The sequence below is a fragment of the Lutra lutra genome, chromosome Y, assembly GCF_902655055.1.
Source record: "Lutra lutra chromosome Y, mLutLut1.2, whole genome shotgun sequence".
Lineage (NCBI taxonomy): Eukaryota > Metazoa > Chordata > Mammalia > Carnivora > Mustelidae > Lutra > Lutra lutra.
Window position 1 is genome coordinate 959,559 of NC_062297.1, and position 21,828 is coordinate 981,386.

Genomic DNA, 21,828 nt, shown 5'->3' on the forward strand with positions numbered 1-21,828 from the left:
AGATGCTGGTGATGATGCGGAGAAAGAAGAGCTCTCCTGCACTATTGGTGAGAATGTAAACTGGTGCAACCACTCTGGAAAACAGCATGGAGGTTCCTCAAAAAGTTGAAAATAGAGCTACCCTATGACCTAGCAATTGCACTACTGGGTATCTACCCTAAAGATACAAATGTAGTGATCCGAAGGGGCACATGCTCCCGAATATTTATAGCAGCAGTGTCCACAGTAGCCAAACTATGGAAAGAAAGATGTGGTATACATAGACAATGAAATACTATGCAGCCATCAAAAGAAATGAAATCTTGCCATCTGAGATGACGTGGATGGAACTAGAGGGTATTATGCTTAGCAAACTCAGTCAATCAGGGAACAACAACTATCATAAAATGATGCAACGTGGGGGACTTGGGGGTAAGAAAAGAATAAATGAAACAAGATGGGATCGTGAGAGACATAAACCGTAAGAAACTCTTAATGTCACAAAACAAATCGAGGGTTGCTGGCGGGGGCAGGGTAGGGAGAGGGTGGTGGGGTTATGGACATTGGGGAGGGTATGTGCTATGGTGAGTGCTGTGAAGTATGTAAACCTGGTGATACATAGACCTGTACCCCTGGGGCTAATAAAACATTATATGTTTATAAAAAAAATTAAAAAAATTAATTAATAAAAACAAAAAACAGCAGCAAAAAAATAAAACAAAGACACCATGGGCTGCCTGGATGGCTTAGTTAATCATCTGACTCATGATTTCTGCTCCGATCATGCTCTCAGTCTTGAGATCAAGCCTCATGTTTGGCTCTGCACTCAGCATGGTGTTTGCTTGAGATTCTCTCTCACCCTCTCCTTCTGCCCCTCCCCATCTCACTCTCTCTTAAAATAAATAAAATGTAAAAGAAAAAAAAAAAAAAGAAACCATGCAAAGGAAAAAAAAAGTCATCTCTGAAAGACTCAGCCAAAAATAAATGCCTTAATGACATTTAAATATTTAAAATTGATTTTTGGTTAAATTATATATATCCCTCCAAATTAACCAACTCATTTTGTTCTCTTTGTATCAAGAAAATATTATAATGGGGTAAGTAGAAATTCAGTATTGTGGATCTTCATGACATCAGTACATCTTTGGAGTCAAAGGAAAATTAAGAATTAGGGAGTGATAGCAGCAAAATGGTAGCATAGGCAGTTGCCAACCTGTCATTCCTCTAAAGAAATATTAAAAAAAGCGGTGAACTATCAAAAAACAATTTTGTCAGGATACTGGAATCCAGTCAAGTTTACAGGAACCAAGTAAATTCTGAATGAAGAAAAAGGTAACTTGAAAATGGTAGGAAAGTTTTGCAGTGTTTTCTATACTTCCTCCTACTCCCTATAGGGCATTGTGGCAGTTCTGAAGTACAGATAGGCATCCAACTATATAGGACCTTGATCTCTGGCTCTGGAAGGAGCAAAGTAGAACTTATTTCTAAAGTACAGCCTGTATCTGTACTAAACTGTCTGCAGGCTCTCTGAAAAATTGATGTAAGGCTCTTTCATGTAGCAAAAGGGCTTTCATGTGGGCTTTGGGCAAAAACTATAAAGCAAACTAGCAAGTGTTTGGGGGCAAAGGTAAGACCTACAATGGACTACTTAAGGCTTTAAGGGAAAGCTATAGGAGATTTCTTGGGAAACATACTTTTGCAAAAACAGAAGAGAAGGAAACATTTCCTAACATATTTTGAAGCCACCATTACTCTGATCCAAAGCCAGATAAATACTTTTTTTTTTTTTTTAAAGATTTATTTACTTGACAGACATCACAAGCAGGCAGAGAGGCAGGCAGAGAGAGAGAGGAAAGGAAACAGGCTCCCTGCTGACCGACCAGAGAGCCCAATGCAGGGCTCAATTCCAGGATACTGGGATCATGACCTGAGCCGAAGGCAGAGGCTTTACCCCACTGAGCCACCCTGGCACCCGCAGATAAAGACATCTGGAGAGGAATAAAAGAAAGACTGAACTAGGGAGACCCAGGCATTTGTTCTCCCATTATTACACCAATAAGCAATAATAAAAACCAAATTATCACTGAGATAATTAACTCTAAGAGTCAGTTAGGAAGCTGCAATAACCAAACAAACACTAAAACAAGCAAAAGCTAAACTCAAATAAAAGAAATTTCATAACATCTTCATCTCACCCTTAAATTACATGTTTCCCCAGCAAAGCTAAAACCAGTGGTAACCCCAGTAGAGACAAATCCACCCCATTTCTGGTCCTCTGAGTTAGAAGAACAAATTTGGAACTTGTTTGTAATATTCTGGTTTGTATGGGGCTACTCCAAGGAATGGTATCTGTTCACTTAACTAAAAAATGATGATGGGAAGAGTGCCATAATTTGGGTATCAAGTTGGAGGCTACTTAAAATAAAGATGCCATGGTGTGTGAAAAGTTGTAGGGATGCTGCAGACCCATGGGTAACTCGAGATTACAGGAAAAGACACAGAATAGAAAGTGAGCTGAAAAAACTAGAGGAAGAGAGAGAGAAAATCTGAAGCAGGTTCCACACCCAATGTAAAGCTGCGGGTAGGGCTCAATTGCACCACCCTGAGATCATAACCTGAAGCAAAATTAACAGTTGGACACTCAACCAACTGTATCACCCAGGTAAGCCCATTTACATTTTTCAGTAATTACACTGAGGAAAAAATACTATTGCTACTCTACATGTAATCAGACTGAAGCTCAGTAAGAAAATTTAGAGCTTGAACAATAAATACTATGACACAAGTGGATTTAAAAGACAAAGACAAGGGGTGCCTGGGTGGCTCAGTGGGTTAAAGCCTCTGCCTTCGGCTCAGGTCATGATCCCAGGGTCCTGGGATTGAGCCCCACATTGGGAGCTCTGCTCCGCAGAAAGCCTGCTTCCTCCTCTCTCTCTGCCTGCCTCTTTGTCTACTTGTGATCTTCCTCTGTCAAATAAATAAATCTAAAAAAAAAAAAAAAAAAAAAGACAAAGACAAGAATACTCTACGCACCAACACCTGAATATGTATTCTTCTCTAGTGCACATAAGACCATGTACTAGACCACCAAATAAGTCTTAATACATTTGAGATTATCTTTTCCTGTCACAATGAATCAAGCTAGAAATCAACAGCTGAAGAAATGAGAAAAATCCACAAATAAATCCACAAAGTTAAATGATATAATCTTAACTACCCAATGGGTCAAAGAGAAAATCAAAGAAATTAAAAACTATCTTGAAAGAAGAAAAATAAAACAATTAAAATAAATAAATATAAAATAAATAAGAAATAAAATAAATGAAAAATAATTCAATTAAAAAAACATAACAAAACTTATGGGATAAAGTTCTTAGCAATGTTAAAATTCTAGTTTTTGCTACAGGTTTTCATTAAAAAAGAGAAAAGATCTCAAAACCAACAACCTAAACTTACTCCTTACAGAAAAAAGAAAAGAACAAACTTAAACCCAAAGCTAGGAGAAGGGAGAAAAATAGTAGACTTAGAGCATATAAACAACATATAGAATGGAAAAATAGAGAACATCAAAGAAACTGAAAGTTTGGCCTTTGAAAAGACCAAAATTGACAACCCCTGAAAGCACTAATACAGTGTATGTTAACTAAATTGAATTTAAAAAACAATTTAAAGTAACTGATAAAACTTTAACTAGATTGACTAAAAACTGGATAACGAAATGAGATGTATGTATTCCTAGAAACATAACCTATCAAGAGTTATAAAAAAATAAAAAATCTGAACAGATCCATAGCTAATAAGACTGAATCAGGAATCAAAATTTCCCAATCAAGAAAAGCAAGCCATATGTGATGTCTTCAATGCTGACTTATCCAAACATTTAAAGAAGAACACCAATTCTTTACATACTCTTCAATAAAATTGAAAAGCAAAGAACACTTCCAAAATTATTCCAATGCCAGTATTACTTTGATACCAAAGCCAAACAAAAGCACTACAAGAAAACTACAAATGAGTATCCCTGGTAAATATTGATCTTAAAATCCTTAACAAGTTACTAACATAATTCAAAGCAAAATTAAAAAATTATATACCACAACCAAGTGCAATTTACTCATAGAATATCAGGTTCATTCAACATGTCAGTGTCAATCAATGTAAGAAACCACACTGAAAGAAATTCAGAGAAAAAAACCCCACATACTCATCTCCACTGCTGCAAATAAAATCACCTGATAAATTTAATACCCTTTCATGATTAAAAAAAAAAACTCAACATTTCAGGAACAGAGATAATAAGGCTATATATGACAAGTCTACATTCATATTCAGTGATGAAAACTCTAAAGGCTCTTCCTCTAAAGATCAGGAGTAAGATAAGGGTGCCCATTCTCTCCACTTTATTCAGCATAGTCCTTAAAGTCTTAGAGCAATTAAAAAAAAGAATTAAAAAATCCAGATTAGAAAGAAAAAAGTAAAATTATGTCTATTGTAATATACACCTTATGTAAAAAGCCCTACAAATTCCACACAAAACAACAAAGTGACCAAAATTGAAAGATAAATCAACATGCAAAAATCACTTTTATTTCCACACACTAGAAATGAGTATCTCAAGAGGAACTAAAAAAAAAACCAAACAAACAAACAAAAAAAACAACCCATTGACAATAGCATTGGGAAAAGTAAAATATTTAGGAACAGACTAACCAACAAGGAGGTAAAAGACTTGTGCACTGAAAAATACAAAACTTTGCTAAAGAAATTAAAACACAAGTGGAAAAACATCTAGTGTTCACTACTGGAAGACTTATTAACATTAAGATGTCCATAACTCCACAAAGTCATCCACAGGTTCAATGCACTCCCAATGGTGCTTTGCAGAAACTGAAAAATCTATCTTAAAATTCATATAAAATCGCAAAGGTCTAAACTATTTTAAAAAGTCAAACTTCAAAAGTGAAAACAATCTTGAAGAACGACAAGGCAGGGATCTCAGATTTCTTGATTTCAAAACTTAATGTAAAGCTTCTGTAGTCAAAACTGTGTGGTTCTGGCATAAAAGACATAAAGACCAATTAGAACTGAGAACCCATAAATAAGACCATCATACGTCTGTGGCCAACTGATTTTTTGTTTTTATTAGTAATCTATTTATTATAAATTTTCTTAAATACTGCACTACATGCCTTACAGAATGGGGATCACTTTCAAATGGTAAAATAATTGTGTCATATATGCAGACTGAAGTAGTTTTCCTAGAAGCATCTTTATTGCAAGTATTCTTTTTATTTCCCCCAATTTTATTAAGATCTAACATTTATCATTGTATGAGTTTCAGATATACAGCACAAAGGTTTGACTTACATGTATTGTGAAATGATTACATTTGGTTAACATCAATCAACATTTGGATACAATAAAAAGAAACAGAAACTAAACTTCTTCCTTGTAATGATATACCACTCTTAACTTTCCTGTATATCATGCAGAAGTGTTATAGTTATCATGCTGTACATTCTAACTCTAGTACTAATTTATCTTATAAATGGAAGTTTGTACCTTTTAACCATCTTCCTCCATAGCCCCCCTTCCTCCATCCTCAGTAAATACAAATCTGACCTCTTTTTCCATGATTTTTTCCCCTTAGATTCCACATGTGAGATCTGTCTTTATCGGACTTATTTACTCAGCATAATGCCTCCAGTCCATCCACATGCCTTTGACAGGATTTTCTCATTTTTATGACTGAATAATACTCCATTATATTTATCTACCTACCTACACATCTAGCTCACAATTTCTTTCACCATTCATCCAGCCATGAGTGTTTAGGGCTGTATTTCTATATTCTGGCTTTATAAATAATGCTACTACATACATGGGGGTGCAAATGACTTTTCAAATTAGTGTTTTCATTTCTTTTGGATATATTTCCAGAAGTGGAACTGCTGGATATGACAGTTCCAATTATAATCTTTTAGGGAATAATGGAACTGTTTTCCATTGTGACTATACCAATTTACAATGCCTCTAAAAGGGCACAACGGTTCCCTTTTCTTCATATTTCACCAGTATTTATCTCTTATCTTTTTGATGATGGCCAAGTATAATACTTCATTGTGGTTCTGATTTGCATTTCCCTAACAATTAGTAATGCTGAAAATCCTTTCACGTACCTGTTGGCCAACTGATTTTTTGACAAGGATGGCAAGAACACTAAATGGTTAAAAAAATAGTCTATTCAATATATGCTGCTCGACTCACTGGATTTCCACATGAAAAAAGAGATAGGGACCCATTTCAACTTTTATTATATATAAAAATTATTTCAAAATGGACCACCGATATAAATGTAAGAGCTAAAACATTAAACACCTAGACAAAAACACAGGTGTAGATCAGATGACCTTGGACTTAACAACAGATCCACATGTATAACAGCACAATCATTACTAATAAAAGAAAAAAGATAAATTGCACTTTCTCAAGCTTAACACTTCTATACAAAAAAGGATATAATCAACAAGATCCAAAGCTAACATACAGAATGGGCAAAAACATCTGAAAACCGTATTTTTGATATGCATTTAATATTTTCTTTCCTCTCTTCCTTTAAGAGACAGAGAAGGGTAGTGGAAGGCAGAGAGAGAGCGAATCTCAAGGAAACTCCTCAATGAGCACAGAGCCTGATTTGGGACTTGATCTCACAGCCCTGAGGTGATGACCTGAGCCAAAATCAAGAATGAGATACTTAACTGACTGAGCCACCCATGTAGCCCTAATTTTCATAATATATAAAAAAATACTGCAGTTTAACCATAAAAAGACAAACAACCAATTCAAAATGGCAAAAAACTTGGATAAACATTTCTCCAAAGAAGATATAAACTGCAAACAACTACATGAAAAGATGCCCCAAATCATTACTCATTATGGAAATACAAATCAAAAGTACACAATTGTACTTCATACCTATTACAATGAGCATAACGACAACAATAACAACAAAAAACAACTATTGGCAAAGAGGGAACAGACTGAAACCCTCATATTTTGCTGGTAGAAAAGCATAAATGAGCAGGTACTGTGAAAAATAATTTGCCTATTCTTCCATAAGTTAAATAGAATTACCATGACTCACGAATTTTATTTTTAGGTACATACATACCCAAGAAAATGGAAAGCAGGTAGAGACAGATACCTTTATACCCACAATCATAGCATATTATTCACCATACCCAAAAGGTGGAAATGATCCAAATGTCCATCAATGGATGAATGGACAAACACATGTATATGCAACTGAGTATTATTCAGCCATAATTCTGATGGTAAAACATGGCTGAAGCTTGAGGACATTATGCTAAGTGAAATAAACCAGACACAAAAGGCCAAAATGAAGTAGAATAGGCAAGAGACAAAAAACAGAATAAAGACTACAGAGATTGGTAAAGAGTAGCAGGGAGATGCTATTATTTAATGGTTGAATGTTTCAGTATGGGCATGATAAAAAGTTCTAGAAATGGAGAGTGATGATGGTTATACAACACTGTGAAAGTAATTAGTGAAATTGAATTATGTACTTCGAAACAGTTAAAATGTAAATTTTATTTTACGTGTACTTTAAGACAATAAAAAAAGACTTTTTAAAAAAATACATGGGTGGGGAATACCTGATTTACCAAATCCTAACAACTGTGAGAAGTAATAGAAAAATATGAAGAAAACAGTGAAATACATTTCCCCAAAGGGGAAAAAGCAGAACAATACCTTAAGAAAACTCTAATCTGCTTTGCTACATTGGCATCATTAGGCATCAATTGAAAATAATGATCAACTGGGAAAAAAATGCCAGGCTCAATTATCTAGCCTAAAAAGAGGAGGTTTTCTTAAGTAACAGAAACAATACATAGTAAAGTTCTTGAAATAATTAATGTTAACTCTGATTCCTTTTTTTCCTTAACGTTTAGGCTCTAGTATTCTGAGTGCTAAAAAATAGGAACAGAGAGAGCCTTACCAACAGACTATTTTCAAAGTGAACAATCTATAGATAACTGAGTTGATGTGACTGAACATGTGTTTTATGAAACAAACAACCTGCACATGGACACTATATTCCAACTATGTTTCTGAGTACTATCTTTTTTTTTTTCAGATTTTATTTATTTATTTGTCAGAGAGAGAGCACAAGCAGGCAGAGTGGCAGGCAGAGGCAGAAAGGGAAGCAGGCCCCCAGCTGGACAAGGAGCCAGATGTGGGACTCGATCTCAGGACCCTGGGATCATGACCTGAGCGGAGGGCAGTGGCTTAACCGAGCCACCTAGGTGGCCCTCTTTCTGGGTACTTTCTGAAAGTATGAAAAATGATCACCAAAACTTCTCTAACAACAACAAAACATGATAGTCCTAGTAAAGAAGTCTACTAGAGTAGCTTACCTCCTGAAGTAGATCTGCCTGCTCAGTTGCTTTTAGGACATTTTTCTTGGATGTTTCCTGAACTTCCCCCGCTAAAAGAAACTCATCCAAAATAAAATAAGCCTTCTCAAAATTAAAGATGATATCAAGTTCACACACCTAAAAAGCAAAAATAATAAGAATGATAATGTTAAACTGAAGGAGGCAAATTTTGCTTATCCCCTATCAGTTGGTAAAATAAAACCCAACACAAGTGAATCAATCTTAACTCCCTGTAAAATAGTAATTATACCAGTGTAAGCATCACTGACTTTTCAAATTTGAAGTACCTAAAAACACAATGTATACGAGTTAAATAATATTTGATTTTGCATGTTGCCAGCAAAAATTTTCTACCTTTAAAACTAATTTTTCAGTTCTTATTTAAAAGGTAAAGGTAACTGCTATCCAAGTCTAAATTTCATACTAAACATTTCAAAACATTAAAATATCTGCAGTTGAACTCCTTTCAATTTCGGGATCTTAAATCTTATTCTTAGTACTGTAATTAAGTGACTAGGTCTCTAGGGGAATGGAATTTTACAATTAACGGACTATTCACACTTATAGGAAGTTGTCATTCTTTACCTCTCAGTAACAGTAACATTTAAATAGCATCCATAAAACAAATAATAAACTCATTATGAAGGTTAAAAAATTACTAAGGCATTCAATTTCTTACAATACTACTCACACTGCCAAAGTATTTGTCAAGTAATTCCACATAACGATGAATTATTTCCAGAGTAATCAGTTCATTTTCCTGATCCTCAATAGCACAGCAAAAATACAAGCTAGCATATCTGTAACAAAATATAAATGTGGGATAAAATTTTACCCTGTACTTGTTTTCTAAATACATTTTTATACACTATTGTGAGAATCCCCAGACTTACACATTTTTTTCTTCTCATAGTGCAGATTATTTTTCTTCTAGACTAAAAAAATAATAAATGTTCCTAAGAGAAATTCTGAAAAGTACACAAAAGGAGAAAGAAAAACATCATCCAATCACATAAAGCAGAAAGGGTACCATATTTTGCTATTCTTTCTTTCAGGTTCCTTTCTAGGAGTATTTTAAAACTCTGAGGATCCAGGTTTTTTTCCTGAGTTTATTTAATTAAAACAAAATACACTCTATAGTTAATTCAAAGGACAAGTAAGCAAAGAAGAAAATAAAGGATTTACTGAAGATATTGTCATTCGAATCATCATAATAATCCTAACCAAAGAATATGGCTTAGTTAGTAAGGGGCCCAGGGTAAGGAATATAATAAAGATTTCACTCCAGGCCACAAGTTTTACATAAAATAATAAAAGAAGAAAGAAACTGCTGCAATGAAATAAGCACACGGTGTGGTTTTACCTACTAACCCATTACCCAGGTTAATGGCAGCTCACATTTCTGGTGCTGGCTGCTAATGCCAGAAAGTACAATACGTACTATAATTCACAAAGAACTGGTCCAGTGGATTCCTCGAAGACTAGGAATGGATGTGTCTATTTCTTCCCACTGGGACCTAGGATAACTTCACAGGCAGCTTTCGCCCCAAAGTGTTTAAGGGCAAAATTATTGGCTATAGCAACAATGGGAAGGAGATAATAGCTGGGAGAAGCAACAGACAGCAAGACAGACGTAAAAACTTGTGTGAGAGAGGGTAAGGAGACACTGCGGTAAGAGAGTTTTTAAGGTATTCTGGGCAGTTTAGAACATCACATGCATGTCCATGGCGGGACACATGCTCAGAAAAAGTCTGGACAGACACTCGGGAATATCTGAAGAAATGACCCAAAACTTCCCAAATGTGATGAAATAAATGAATTTACACATTTAAATATTCCCTATCAATTCCATACAAAAAAGTTCAAAGAGAGCTATAGTGAAACAAATTATATTCAAACTGCCAAAGGACAAAAGACATAATCTTGAAAACACCGAAAGGGAACAAACTCATCAAGTACATAGATCCTCGATAATATTAAGTGCTGATTGCTATTCAGAAACTCGGGAAACCAGCAGTGGTATTACATATGTAAAGTGCAAAAATCCTCAAAAACAACAACAGAAATCAACCAAGAAACTAGAGGATCCCAGCCACTAAAATCTGAAATAGAAGTGGGAATACCACTTCTAAGTTTCAGAAATAAAAAAGGAGTATATCAGAACACTAAAAACAACTGAGTACCAACAAATGAGACAATCTAGACAAAAATGGAAAATCCAAAGGAATACACAAAGTTCCAAATGACTAAAAAAAGAGAAAATCTGAATAAATTTCTATCAAGTAAAGAGACTGAACTGGTAGGCAAAACCTCCCAACAATGAAGCACTCATGAGCAGACTGCTTCAATGATAAATCCTATTACATTTACAGAATAATTAATACCAAGCTCTAAATTTCTCCCCAAATAGACAGGAGGAGGAATTTAACTTATTTTGGGATGTCACCATTATCATGAAAGCTAAGCCAGATAAAAGATTTCACAAGACAACTACAGATCAGTATCCTTTATAAATACAAATACAAAATTCCTCAACAGAATAACAAACTGAATCCATCAACATGTTAAAAGGACTGTACATTATGACCAGGTATGGTTTCAAAAAAATTCAAGGGTCCTCAACATACAGAAGAAAAAAAATGTTACAATACATTACAGTAAAAGAATGAAAGCTATAAACCACATAATCATTTTAAGTGATGCACAAAGCAACCAAAATCCAGCACCTTTTTATGATAACAGGCAAAGGACTTGAATAGATTTTTCTCCACAGAAGATAAACAAATGACCAAATAGTACAAGAAAATGATCGATATTGTTACTCATTAAAAAAATGCAAACTGGGCGCCTGGGTGGCTCAGTGGGTTAAGCCGCTGCCTTGGGCTCAGATCATGATCCCAGGTCCTGGGTTTGAGCCCCACATCGGGCTTTCTGCTCAGCAGGGAGCCTGCTTCCTCCTCTCTCTCTGCCTGCCTCTCTGCCTACTTGTGATTTCTCTCTGTCAAATAAATAAATAAAATCTTTAAAAAAAAAATTAAAAAAAAAAATGCAAACTGAAACCACAACATCACTTCACACTTACCAGGATGACTATTAACAAGGGAAAAAAGCAAATTAAGAACTGGTAAGCTTATAGAGAAATTTGAACGCCTTTTGTATTTACATATTTTTTGACGGGGGAGGGGCAGAGGGCAAAGGGAGAGGGAGTGCGCAAGAGTGAGAGAGAGAGAGAGAGAGAGAGAGAGAAAGAGAGAGAGAATGAATCCTTGGGGAGACTCCCTGCTAAACACATAGCCTGACATGGGTCTCCAACTATCAACCCTGAGCTGAAATCAAGAACCGGACACTGAACCAACTAAGCCATCGTACCCCAGAACTCTTCTACATTTCTACTGGGACTGTGAACTACTAGAGCCATAGCAGAAATAACCTGGCGGAACTTCATAAAGATAAACACAAAATTCCCTTACAACTCAGCAACTCCACTCCTAGTTCTATAGCCAGAAGAACTGAAAACAGGTAGTCAAGAAAATACTTGCACATGAATGTTCATAGTAGCACTATTCAATGGCCAAAAATTAGAAACAATTTAAATGTCAACCAACAAATGAATGTATAAACAATGTGGTAAATCCATGGTACAGAATATTATGCAATCATAAAAAGGAGTGAAGTATTGATATGTGTTTTGGCATAGTCAAATCTTGAAAACATTATTTTAAATGAAAAAAGTAACATGCAAAGGGCCCATATCACATGGTTCCATTTACCTGAAGTGTCCAGAAGAAGATAAATCTACATAGACAAAAGATTAGTGTCACAAGGGAAATGACAGATATAAATATATAGTTGTTACATATATGCATGAAGTTTCTTTGGTGATGATGAAATCAGAGGTGATAACAGGTAATAACTGCACAACTCTACATATAGTAAAAATAATGTATAATGTAAGGGCTAATGGTTTATGTGAATTTTCTATCAACCTAGGAAAACACAACGGGATACCATTTATACCTAATAGAATGGTTGTAATAAAAAATGACAGGGAACAACATCTGTTGGCATAGTGGATGGAAACTGGAATCCTCACAACCTATTACTAGAAACATAAAATTGTACATATATTTTGGAAAACACTTTAGCAGTTCCTCAAGCGGTTACTTTATGATCCAGAATTCTATTCCCAGGTATAAATCTAAGAGAAATTAAAAAATAGGTCTACAAAAAGTTTGTACACAAATGCTCACTTTACCTATAATAACTGTGAAGTAAAAACAACTAAAATGTACATCAACTAATGATAGACTATCCATCATTAATGAATAAAATGTTCCCTATCCGTGTAACAGAACACATGTGACAATGAAAAGAAATGAAATGCTAATACATGCTACAGTAAGTCTTTGAAGTGTAATGCTATGTTAAAGAGGTCAGTGACATGTTTTAGGATCACATGTTTTAGGACTCCATTTACATGAAATATGTACATGTTTTAGGACTCCATTTATATGAAATTTACATGAAATATAGGCAAATCTATAATGCTGTTAAGTTATTAGTTACTTAAGTCCAGGAGGATGGATTTTGGGTAGAGTGGCAGTCACCTGCTACAAGCTACATGGTTTTTTTGGGAGGGGGACTGGAAATGTTCTAAATTGATCATTCTGGATGCACAGGTCTGTGAATATAGTAAATATATTAAAAGCCACTGTATTATACACTTTGAATGACTGAATTGTGTGATATGCTAGTTATATCTCAAAAAAATTGTTAAAGAAAAAAAAACAGAGCAGTAAGAAATTATCTGGTCATTTTTAACAGTGACTTTAAGCTTAATTATTAGCTTTCAAAAAATTAAATTTTAAAGCTAAAAAAAGCTAAAAAAAAGTTATTAGCTTTCTGTTCATATATTCAAAACACTTGATTTCTCAGTCAGCTAAATATGTACACTGCCCATGAATATAGCTAAATGTAATACCCACTGGTATATTAATAAAAATTGTTTTGTTTTTAAAGGAAATCTGTTTAGTAACATTCTTTAACAAATTCTCAAAATGGTAATTTGGAAGTATGTTTACTTTCTAGTAAATGTAAATCCAGAGCCTCTTCCCCCGACAAAAAAAAAGCATTCAATTCTATCTTCTATCTTTGAGCAATCTTTAAGAACAGTTTCTTTAGAGATAAAGAAACAAAGGGAAAATGGTAGTGGTAGAAACAGGGAATGAAACTGAAGTCTCTAGATTTTCATCTGGTTTTGTTTTGTTTTGTTTTTTTTGCATCTCTATTGTCCTTACTCCTTATCTTTCTTTCCCAAACAGGGAAAATCTCGTAAGAGATATTCAGGATAAAGAATATGGATAAGACAGAACACAATGTGTAAGTTAATGAAGATATGAAGACCACCTGTTGATATGAATAGTAAAAAATCAGAATTTTTCTGATGCTCAAAGGTAATTCTCGCTTAAGAGTCTTTCCTCTTCCAGCTGGGCTAGAGAAAACAAATCACCTGCTTATACCAACAAAAAATATTTCATTAAATAGTAGCATAAATGAGCCTTCAACACAAAATGGGGTGAGCAGATTTTAATAGGTACACTGGTTATAAATGACACAGAATTTTTCATGTGAATTTTCCCTCAATTCAAGTATCAATCACAAAAGATTACATACTACAGCTATTAAAAGGCAGGGACAGGCTCATTATTAGGTGTAGGAACACTACTGCTTCTCCTTTCATCCATTTAACCACCCTTTTCCTTCAAATACAGGAATTTTGACTCCTGTGATTTATTCTCTTAATGGCACTTTCAAATCTTCCTCTCTAATAGGGACTCCTCCCTCTATGTATAAACAATCTTAAGATTCTCAATCCTTTTGAAGCCGTATCTCCCAGTCTATGAGTATGGGTGGATACCACCTCTTCTTTTCTTTCATGGCAAAGCTCCCCCAAATAGTCTACACTTGCCTTTTAAATTTCTTCATTTCTTCACATTGCATTTCACTACATAGGGAGTTCTGCCTCTACTACTCTACTGAAGATGTTTTGGCAAAAGGCATTTATGAAATGCCCACTGTAAAATCTAGAGCATTATTTCTTCATTCTAATTGAACTTTATCTGCCATTTTGAGCCACATTTGAACCAGTAATCTTATTTTTAATAAATTAATTATTTTTAATAAATCTTATTTTTAAATAGATTACCTTACAGATTGAAAACTCGATAGTATACTAGAGGAACAGCCTTGCCCAAAAAGACATCTGGGTTCTAGAAGATTATCTCTAATATCTAACATTTTGCAATTCCCTGTCTGATGAGAGTATCTCTGTTTACCTGGAAGCCTTGGGGATGTCACATGGTCTATGCTGAGAGTCATTTATGTGGGAATTCTGGGCCACCACTTACCACCTGAAGCTGGCCATTCAGTTACATTTATGTAACCAAGAAAACTCCAATAAAAAGTGGTCACCAAGACTCCCCTGGTTGGAATGTTTCATTCATATTTCTTGACATTTACAGCATAGACAATGTCCTAACTCCAGTGAGAGAAAACAGAAAGTTCAAGGATGGAACTCTTTCCAACTGTATACTATGCTCCTCTTTTTTTGACTTACTGTAATCTGGATCCTTTCCCCGTAGTAACCATGAATATACTACTTCTCAGTAAATTTTGTGAATTATGATAAAATTAACTTATAGTGAGCTATGAACCTACAGTAGTCTTAGGAAATCCTGACTTTATATATGGTGTCAGATCTGAGGATAATCTTGGGGAGTCTGGGACTTTACACTGATTATACTCATTGTCTGGTTCTTATTCCACTCTAGAGGTTTTTTTCTTCTACCCTTTTGCCAAATGTTTAAATGCTGCTATTAACAATTTATATAAAAAATTTCAACAGACTTTTTAGCACACTCATTCCATCAAAAACTAAAACTGGCAAATCCAAATCACACAGGCCTCACAAACCATCTAAAAAATAAGCCAAGTTCTCTAGTTTATCATTTTTCTGCTCAGCTGAACCAGAAATCAGCCCATTCCCCTCCGTCATTTATTGCCTTCCCTACTTCTACAAATAACCAAGTCTTATAAGAATTAGCTTTAGTAGAGCTTTCTTTTCTACTCCTTGAGGGCCACTATCTTTGTTCAGGACCTCATTATAATACGCTCTGTCAGATCATCCTTTAGGACTAAGTTTCAGAAGTACACAACTTCAACTCTTACTATTATTATGATCTTTTTAAGAAATGTAACTCTGATCTCTTATGTGTGAGGTCTTTTTATCTCTATGATTAAGATGTGAGTTTTAGTGGCACACAGCTCACTCTTCAGACAAGACTCCTAATTCCTTCTTTGAATTTGAGGTTTGGTCAACAGCAAGAGTTTTCTAACTGAGAAACTCTGTGCAGAAGATAAAAGCCAATGGACAAAGGCACAGATTCCCTATTCCTGATTTTACAATTGCAGTCCCCCTTCTACTTGTTCTACTTATTAAGGTTCTATCCTAACTAGGTATTTCCTAGCTCTAAATTTCTATGATTTTTCTATCATATTTTCTTAGTAAACACTAAAATAAACACCAAATATTTAAAAAAAAAAGATCAAATTCATTCTGTTAGAATATTTAAACGACACTATATATTCTATAATCTCCATTTCTTTTCCTGCCATCATTCCAACAAAGATCATCACCATCCATATCCAGAGTGGAATAAATGAAAGCAGATCAGAAAATCAAACTTCTTTTTAATCCTCACTGCATTCATACTGTTAGTTCCCTGCACACTCCCCATGTAAGAAACAACTTTCTACATACAGAAACTGTCTTGTCTTTATCTGGAATTCATTAAGGTAGTTATTTATCTTTAAATTAAAGAGCTTAAAGGGAAGAGGAATGGGGAAGAAACAAAGTAAATGTGGCCCAGATATTCTATAAAAGAAATTGTATTCTTTAAGTTTCTAAGAGTCTTTAAAATAGAATTTTAATTTTTTAAAGCTTCAGATATTAATAAAATAATGAATATTCTATTTTCCAATAATAATTAAGATAGCATTTTTTTGGGTAACTTAATTGTTAAAAGGAATCAATGAGACAGACTGTAAGATCAAATTTTAAAGAAGTTATCCTGGCCAAAACTGAAAATTTATTCAAAATTCTAACACTGCTTCATTTTAATTCAAATTAATAAACCTAACTAAAAACCAGATCCTGTACACAAAAGTAAGTTACGAAATAAATGTGTTTAAACAACTATATGACTGAACAGGTCTATCTATTCAAGATGCGTTTATAATTGAACAGGACTTGAAAACTCAGATAAAAGCCTTATCAATATCAGTCATTACAGAGTCATAAGGAGAGGTGGAGTGGAGTGTGAGAATGTAGTAGTACATTCTCTTATCTATTCTTATCTAAATTAGAGAACAGATGACTTAAAATATTGACCCTAAATAACTTATAAGAAAAGGAGTTCAGTGAATTTTTCTAGAAGGTAAACATTTTAGAAGATAAAATTATTTGCAAATTTAGTTAAAACTATTCCCCTGCTTCTAACATTTAATCTGGGTAATAAAAAATGTTATTTTAAAAATACAAGTTTCTACCTAAGTAGGTTTATCAGAATTTTACTGTTTATAAATGTTCTCTCTCAAAAGACTGCGATTTCAACATTATAAACGACCTAACATTTGATTCTGCTACTTCCAAATTTCTGACAAATAAAAAATTATACCTTTTATAAACAATCTTCAGATCTCGCCACTCGAGAAAGCTGCACATTTTAGGTTTACGTGCTAAAATATTCTGAACAATTTCCCTTGTGATTTTTTTCTTCTCTCTCTCTGATAGTGAGACATACCATTTCTGCAGTCGAAGCTTTCCCTGACGACTAAAAAGCAACATAAACTGCATCTGTTAAGATAAATAAAACCAAAGTTACCTTTGGTGCTTTTATTCAATACAGTTAAGAGTACAAAATAAAAGGCCTCTGAAGAAAATCAAAATAGATAATTCTTGTAGAAAAATTTTGCCAACCTACTTTGGTGTGTAAAAAAATTAATGGAGAAAAGAAGAAAAGCACTGCCTGTTGCAGTCAACTATGCAACTGAAAAAACTATTTTCTGTTTTCTGTACATTCCATAGTCCATTTTCAACAAAAAGAGTACTCTATCCATCAATTGGCTTAGACAAATAAAGAAGAAAAAGAGACCCAGAATTTCTGGCACTTGGGTGTTTCCATTTCCAGAAAGAATCATTTATAGTTTCACTTACAATGTTTTTTCAGTTAATGGCAGCTAGCATATTTTGAGCAAACATTAAAAATCTAAAAACAGTGAAAAAAAAAACAAACCTCAAGTCCTATTAATACAGGATTTTCTTGAAAAGGTAATTTTTAGGTATGTATTGTCCTGTCACTTTTAAGAAAATCCAACACAAATACGAATACAATACAGAACTGATGCAATAAGAGTAAACAAGCCTTTAAAAGCGAAAAGAGGTAGATCCACAAGTATTACACAGTCTTCCTTCAAAATAATAAATAGGAGCTTGTACATTTGGAGTGGGTGTTGACATCTAGCAAATCTGTAAGCCGTTTCGTTTATATTTTTATTTAGAATCTAGAAAGCATGTTATGTTCATCTTTAGCTTTTGAAGAAAAGCCCTTGTAATTCAACTGGCTGTAGAAATGCAAACAAAAGTGCCATTTCTAGAAAGATTAAAGGTAGAATTTACATTGGCAGTCTTTTTTTCCACTTTGTTAAGTTTCCATTAATTATAAGAAAAAATTCTTTAATTTTGGTACTGCAAGTAAAATTCAAGCCTGATATCAACAATATTTTCCACTTCTTAGATTTGAATAAGGGTTAATTTACAGAAAAAGACTAGAAAAAGAATAGTCAATTTGCAAAGCTACTAAGAAATTCGCAGATGTGCACATAATCCTCTTCGCGAGCGCCTCCCCAATATGACCAGCGAAATTTCATGATTCCAGAACCAAAGATAACTAGGGTTAGGACACACAACGTCCGTCACTGGCTTTCGCATTCCCAAGGTAACGCGGACTGAAACAGTGCTCAACACTAGTTCACCGCTCTCGACGCCCTGCTTGTTCCCCAGTACTTACTGCGGCCGAGGGCCGCGGGCTCTCTGGAGCTCGTTCTGCCGCATTGGCGGCAGTTGAGGGGAAGCCCCTGTCGCCAGGCTGAGAAGAAGCCGTTTTGCAGTAGGGCGGGGAGCCAGTTAACCGAGGCAAGTTTTAGGCGGCTAGGGGAAGGTGCGCCAACAGGGCCACCCCAAGGACCCGAGGAGAGAAGGGGCGAGGTTGTGCCAACAGTAAGGGCGCACCGCTCTACGCGAGGAAAGCACCTCCGCGGTCAAGCAACCGCTTGGAAGCATGCGCACTGACCTCACAATCCGAGGAAGCCGGAATGGCAAAGGAGGCGTATCCCGGAAACAGCTTCCGCGGTAGGGCGTTGGTGCTGCTGCGCGCCTGCGCATTTCTTTCTAAGAAGCTCCCGGAAGGAATTTGTCTTAGGTAATGTAGAAAGTTTGTGTAGCTTTGCAAATTAAGTTCCAGGTTCAATCACCGCGTAATTCTCCGTGAACAAAAAGACTAGTAATTTGTCTCCGTTGGGGCATGATAGGGGTAACGGGGCTGTTACCCTGAATGAAACAACTGGGATCTTTTCATGAAGTTACTGCCGGCGTTAGAAGTACCTTTTGCAAGTTTTTCTGCTACAAAACCGCCTGAAACTCAAAATGGGAAGCACCCCCCAACCGGAGTATACTGCTCTACATTTTGTCTCACACTTCTCCATGACAGTCTTCTATAGATTGCTTCGCCCGTCCTCCTGGTGACAAACTGGTGATAACCCAAACAGCCGCTCATCTCCGAGATGAATCCCATTCCTTTCTGCACTAAACACTGCCATGCTACCTTCCAACCCAACTTGGATGTGAATCCACACACTACGGCTCTGTCCAAACATTGCAAAACTCTCTCTTTTTCACCCATTCGCCCATTCCTGTCTGTGGCACATCAATTTCAGCATTCATTTTGTAACATAAGCTTCATACACTATTTGGAAAAAACTTAAAAAAAAAATCAGTTGACGGACAAGGAACATAAAAGTATAGATTTGTTAAGAACTATAGTGCTCAAGGGCGCCTAGGTGGCTCAGTGGGTTAAGCTCTGCCTTCGGCTCAGGTCATGATCCCAGGGTCCTCGGATGGAACCCCACATCGGGCTCTCTGCTATGCGGGGAGCCTGCTTCTCTCTCTCTCTGCCTGCCTCTCTGCCTACTTGTGATCTCTGTCTGTCAAATAAATAAACAAAATCTTAAAAAAAATAAATTTAAAAGGAAGAGAACTATACCGCTTAGCATAGTGTCTTCTACCTAATGGGTGTTCTTTTTTCCTCTTCTTCTTTTTAAATGGAAAAAAATATGATCCCTCAAGTCTAACTTCTCTTATACACTTGACTAAAGAGGAGCCTTATACACGTGAGTTTTCACATCTGCAATACTAATTACCAATCAATGCTTCTTAAAAAAGGAAATAAAAAGTGGACGTTGGCCCATAAACTTTTTGTTGAATATTCCAAACATAAATCATCAGAATCTTTTTCAAAACTAGAAGGTCTTTTTTCAATTGAGCATTTAATTATAATTACAGTATATTTAATATACAGTGTTGCATTAGTTTCAGGTATACTATATAGGAATTGAACAATTCTATGCAGTGGTAAATCCTCATTTATCATAAGTGTACTTATATTAAGGGAGTGAATTACAAGTAATTTTTTTTAGGTATTATTTTATTTTCAGTATAACAACATCTAGTGTTCTATTAGTTTCAGGTTTCAATATATTGATTTAGCCATTCTGTGCATATTTTACTTTTCATCGTAAATTCTTTAATCCCCCATCATCTATTTCATCCATCCTCTCACTGACCTCCTTTGTGAAACCATCGGTTTGTTTCCCTATAATTAAAGAGAGTGGTTCCTGGTCTCCTTCTCTATCTCTTTTCCCCTATTTTGTTCCTTAAATTTCCAATATGAGTGAAATCATACTGTATTTGTCTTACTCTTACTCACTTTGCATCCTACTGTCTATTTCCATCCTTGTTGTTGCAAATGGCAAGATTTCATTTTTGTGGCTGAATAATATTTCATTGCATATATACATCACATCTTTTTTTTTTCTAATACATCACATCTTTATCCATTCATCTGTTCATGGATATTAGGGTTCTTCCATAACTTAGCTATTATAAATAATGCTGTTATAAACATTGAAGCGCATGTATTCCTTTCAATTAGTTTTTTATATTCCTTAGCTAAACACCTAGTAATGGCATTGGTGGATCATAACATAGTTCTACTGCTAACTTTTTCAGGACACTCCATACTGTTTTCCAGAGTGGCTGCACCAGTTTGCATTTCCACCTATAGTGAAAGAGGGTTTCTTTGTTCCTACCTCCTTGCCAATATATGTTGCTTCTTATGCTTCTGAGTTTAGCCATTCTGACAAATATGAGGTGATGCTGCACACTTTTGATTTGCATTTCCCTGTTACAAGTATGATGAGCATCTTTTAATGGGTCTGTTACCATCTGGACATGTTTTTGGAGAAATGTCTGTTCATGTCTCCTGCCCATTTTAAAATTGGATTATTTAGGTTTTGCGTGTTAAGTTATATCATTTCTTCATATATTTTGGATACTAATCCTTTATCAGATACATCATTTGCAAATATCTGCCCCATTCTGTAGGTTCCTTTTTACTTTCATTGAATGTTTCCTTTCCTGCGCAGAAGCTTTTTATCTTGAGGTAGTCCTGATAGTTTATTTTTGCTTTCATTTTTCTTGTCACAGGGGACATACAGAAAGAAGTTGCTGTGACTGATGTCAAAGAGTTTACTATCTGTGTTCTCTAATATCTACATTTATGACTCTCCTCTCACATTTAGGTCTTTCATCCATTTTGAATTTATTTTTGTGTATGGTGTAAGAAAGTGGTCCAGGTTCATTCTTCTGCATGTGGCTGTCCATTTTCCCAACACCATTTGTTGAAGAGACTGTCTTTTTTCTACTGGATATTCTTTCCTGCTTTGTTGAAGATTAATTGCCATGTAATTGTGGGTTTATTTCTGGGTTTTTTATTTTGCCCCATTGATCTAATTCTGTATTTTGTGCCAGTACTGTACTGTTTTGATTACGACAGCTTTGTAATATAACTTGAAGTCTGGAACTGTGATGCCCCCAGCTATCTTTTCCTTTTTCAACATTCCTTTAGCTATTCAGGGTCATTTGTGGTTCCATGTAAATATTAGGGTTGTTTGTTTGAGCTCTGTGAAAAATCCTGGTGGTATTTTCATATGAATT

The 21,828-nt window shown here is 35.2% G+C and overlaps 1 protein-coding gene across 2 annotated transcripts in view; it reads right to left on the minus strand.

Annotated features, from left to right (window-relative positions):
* Nucleotides 1-19,444, minus strand: part of LOC125092612 (AP-1 complex subunit sigma-2-like) — a 32,154-nt gene extending 12,710 nt beyond the window's left edge. Inside the window, exons 1-4 of one of the 2 annotated variants that reach the window (XM_047717018.1) lie at nucleotides 18,848-19,444; nucleotides 17,174-17,352; nucleotides 9,130-9,238; nucleotides 8,418-8,555 (exon numbers count right to left, since the gene is read on the minus strand). In XM_047717018.1, the coding sequence (XP_047572974.1) occupies nucleotides 8,418-8,555; nucleotides 9,130-9,238; nucleotides 17,174-17,352 (426 nt within the window). In that variant the 5' untranslated portion in view covers nucleotides 18,848-19,444. The other variant, XM_047717017.1, reaches the window with a different exon arrangement.
* Nucleotides 19,445-21,828: the final 2,384 nt, after the last annotated feature.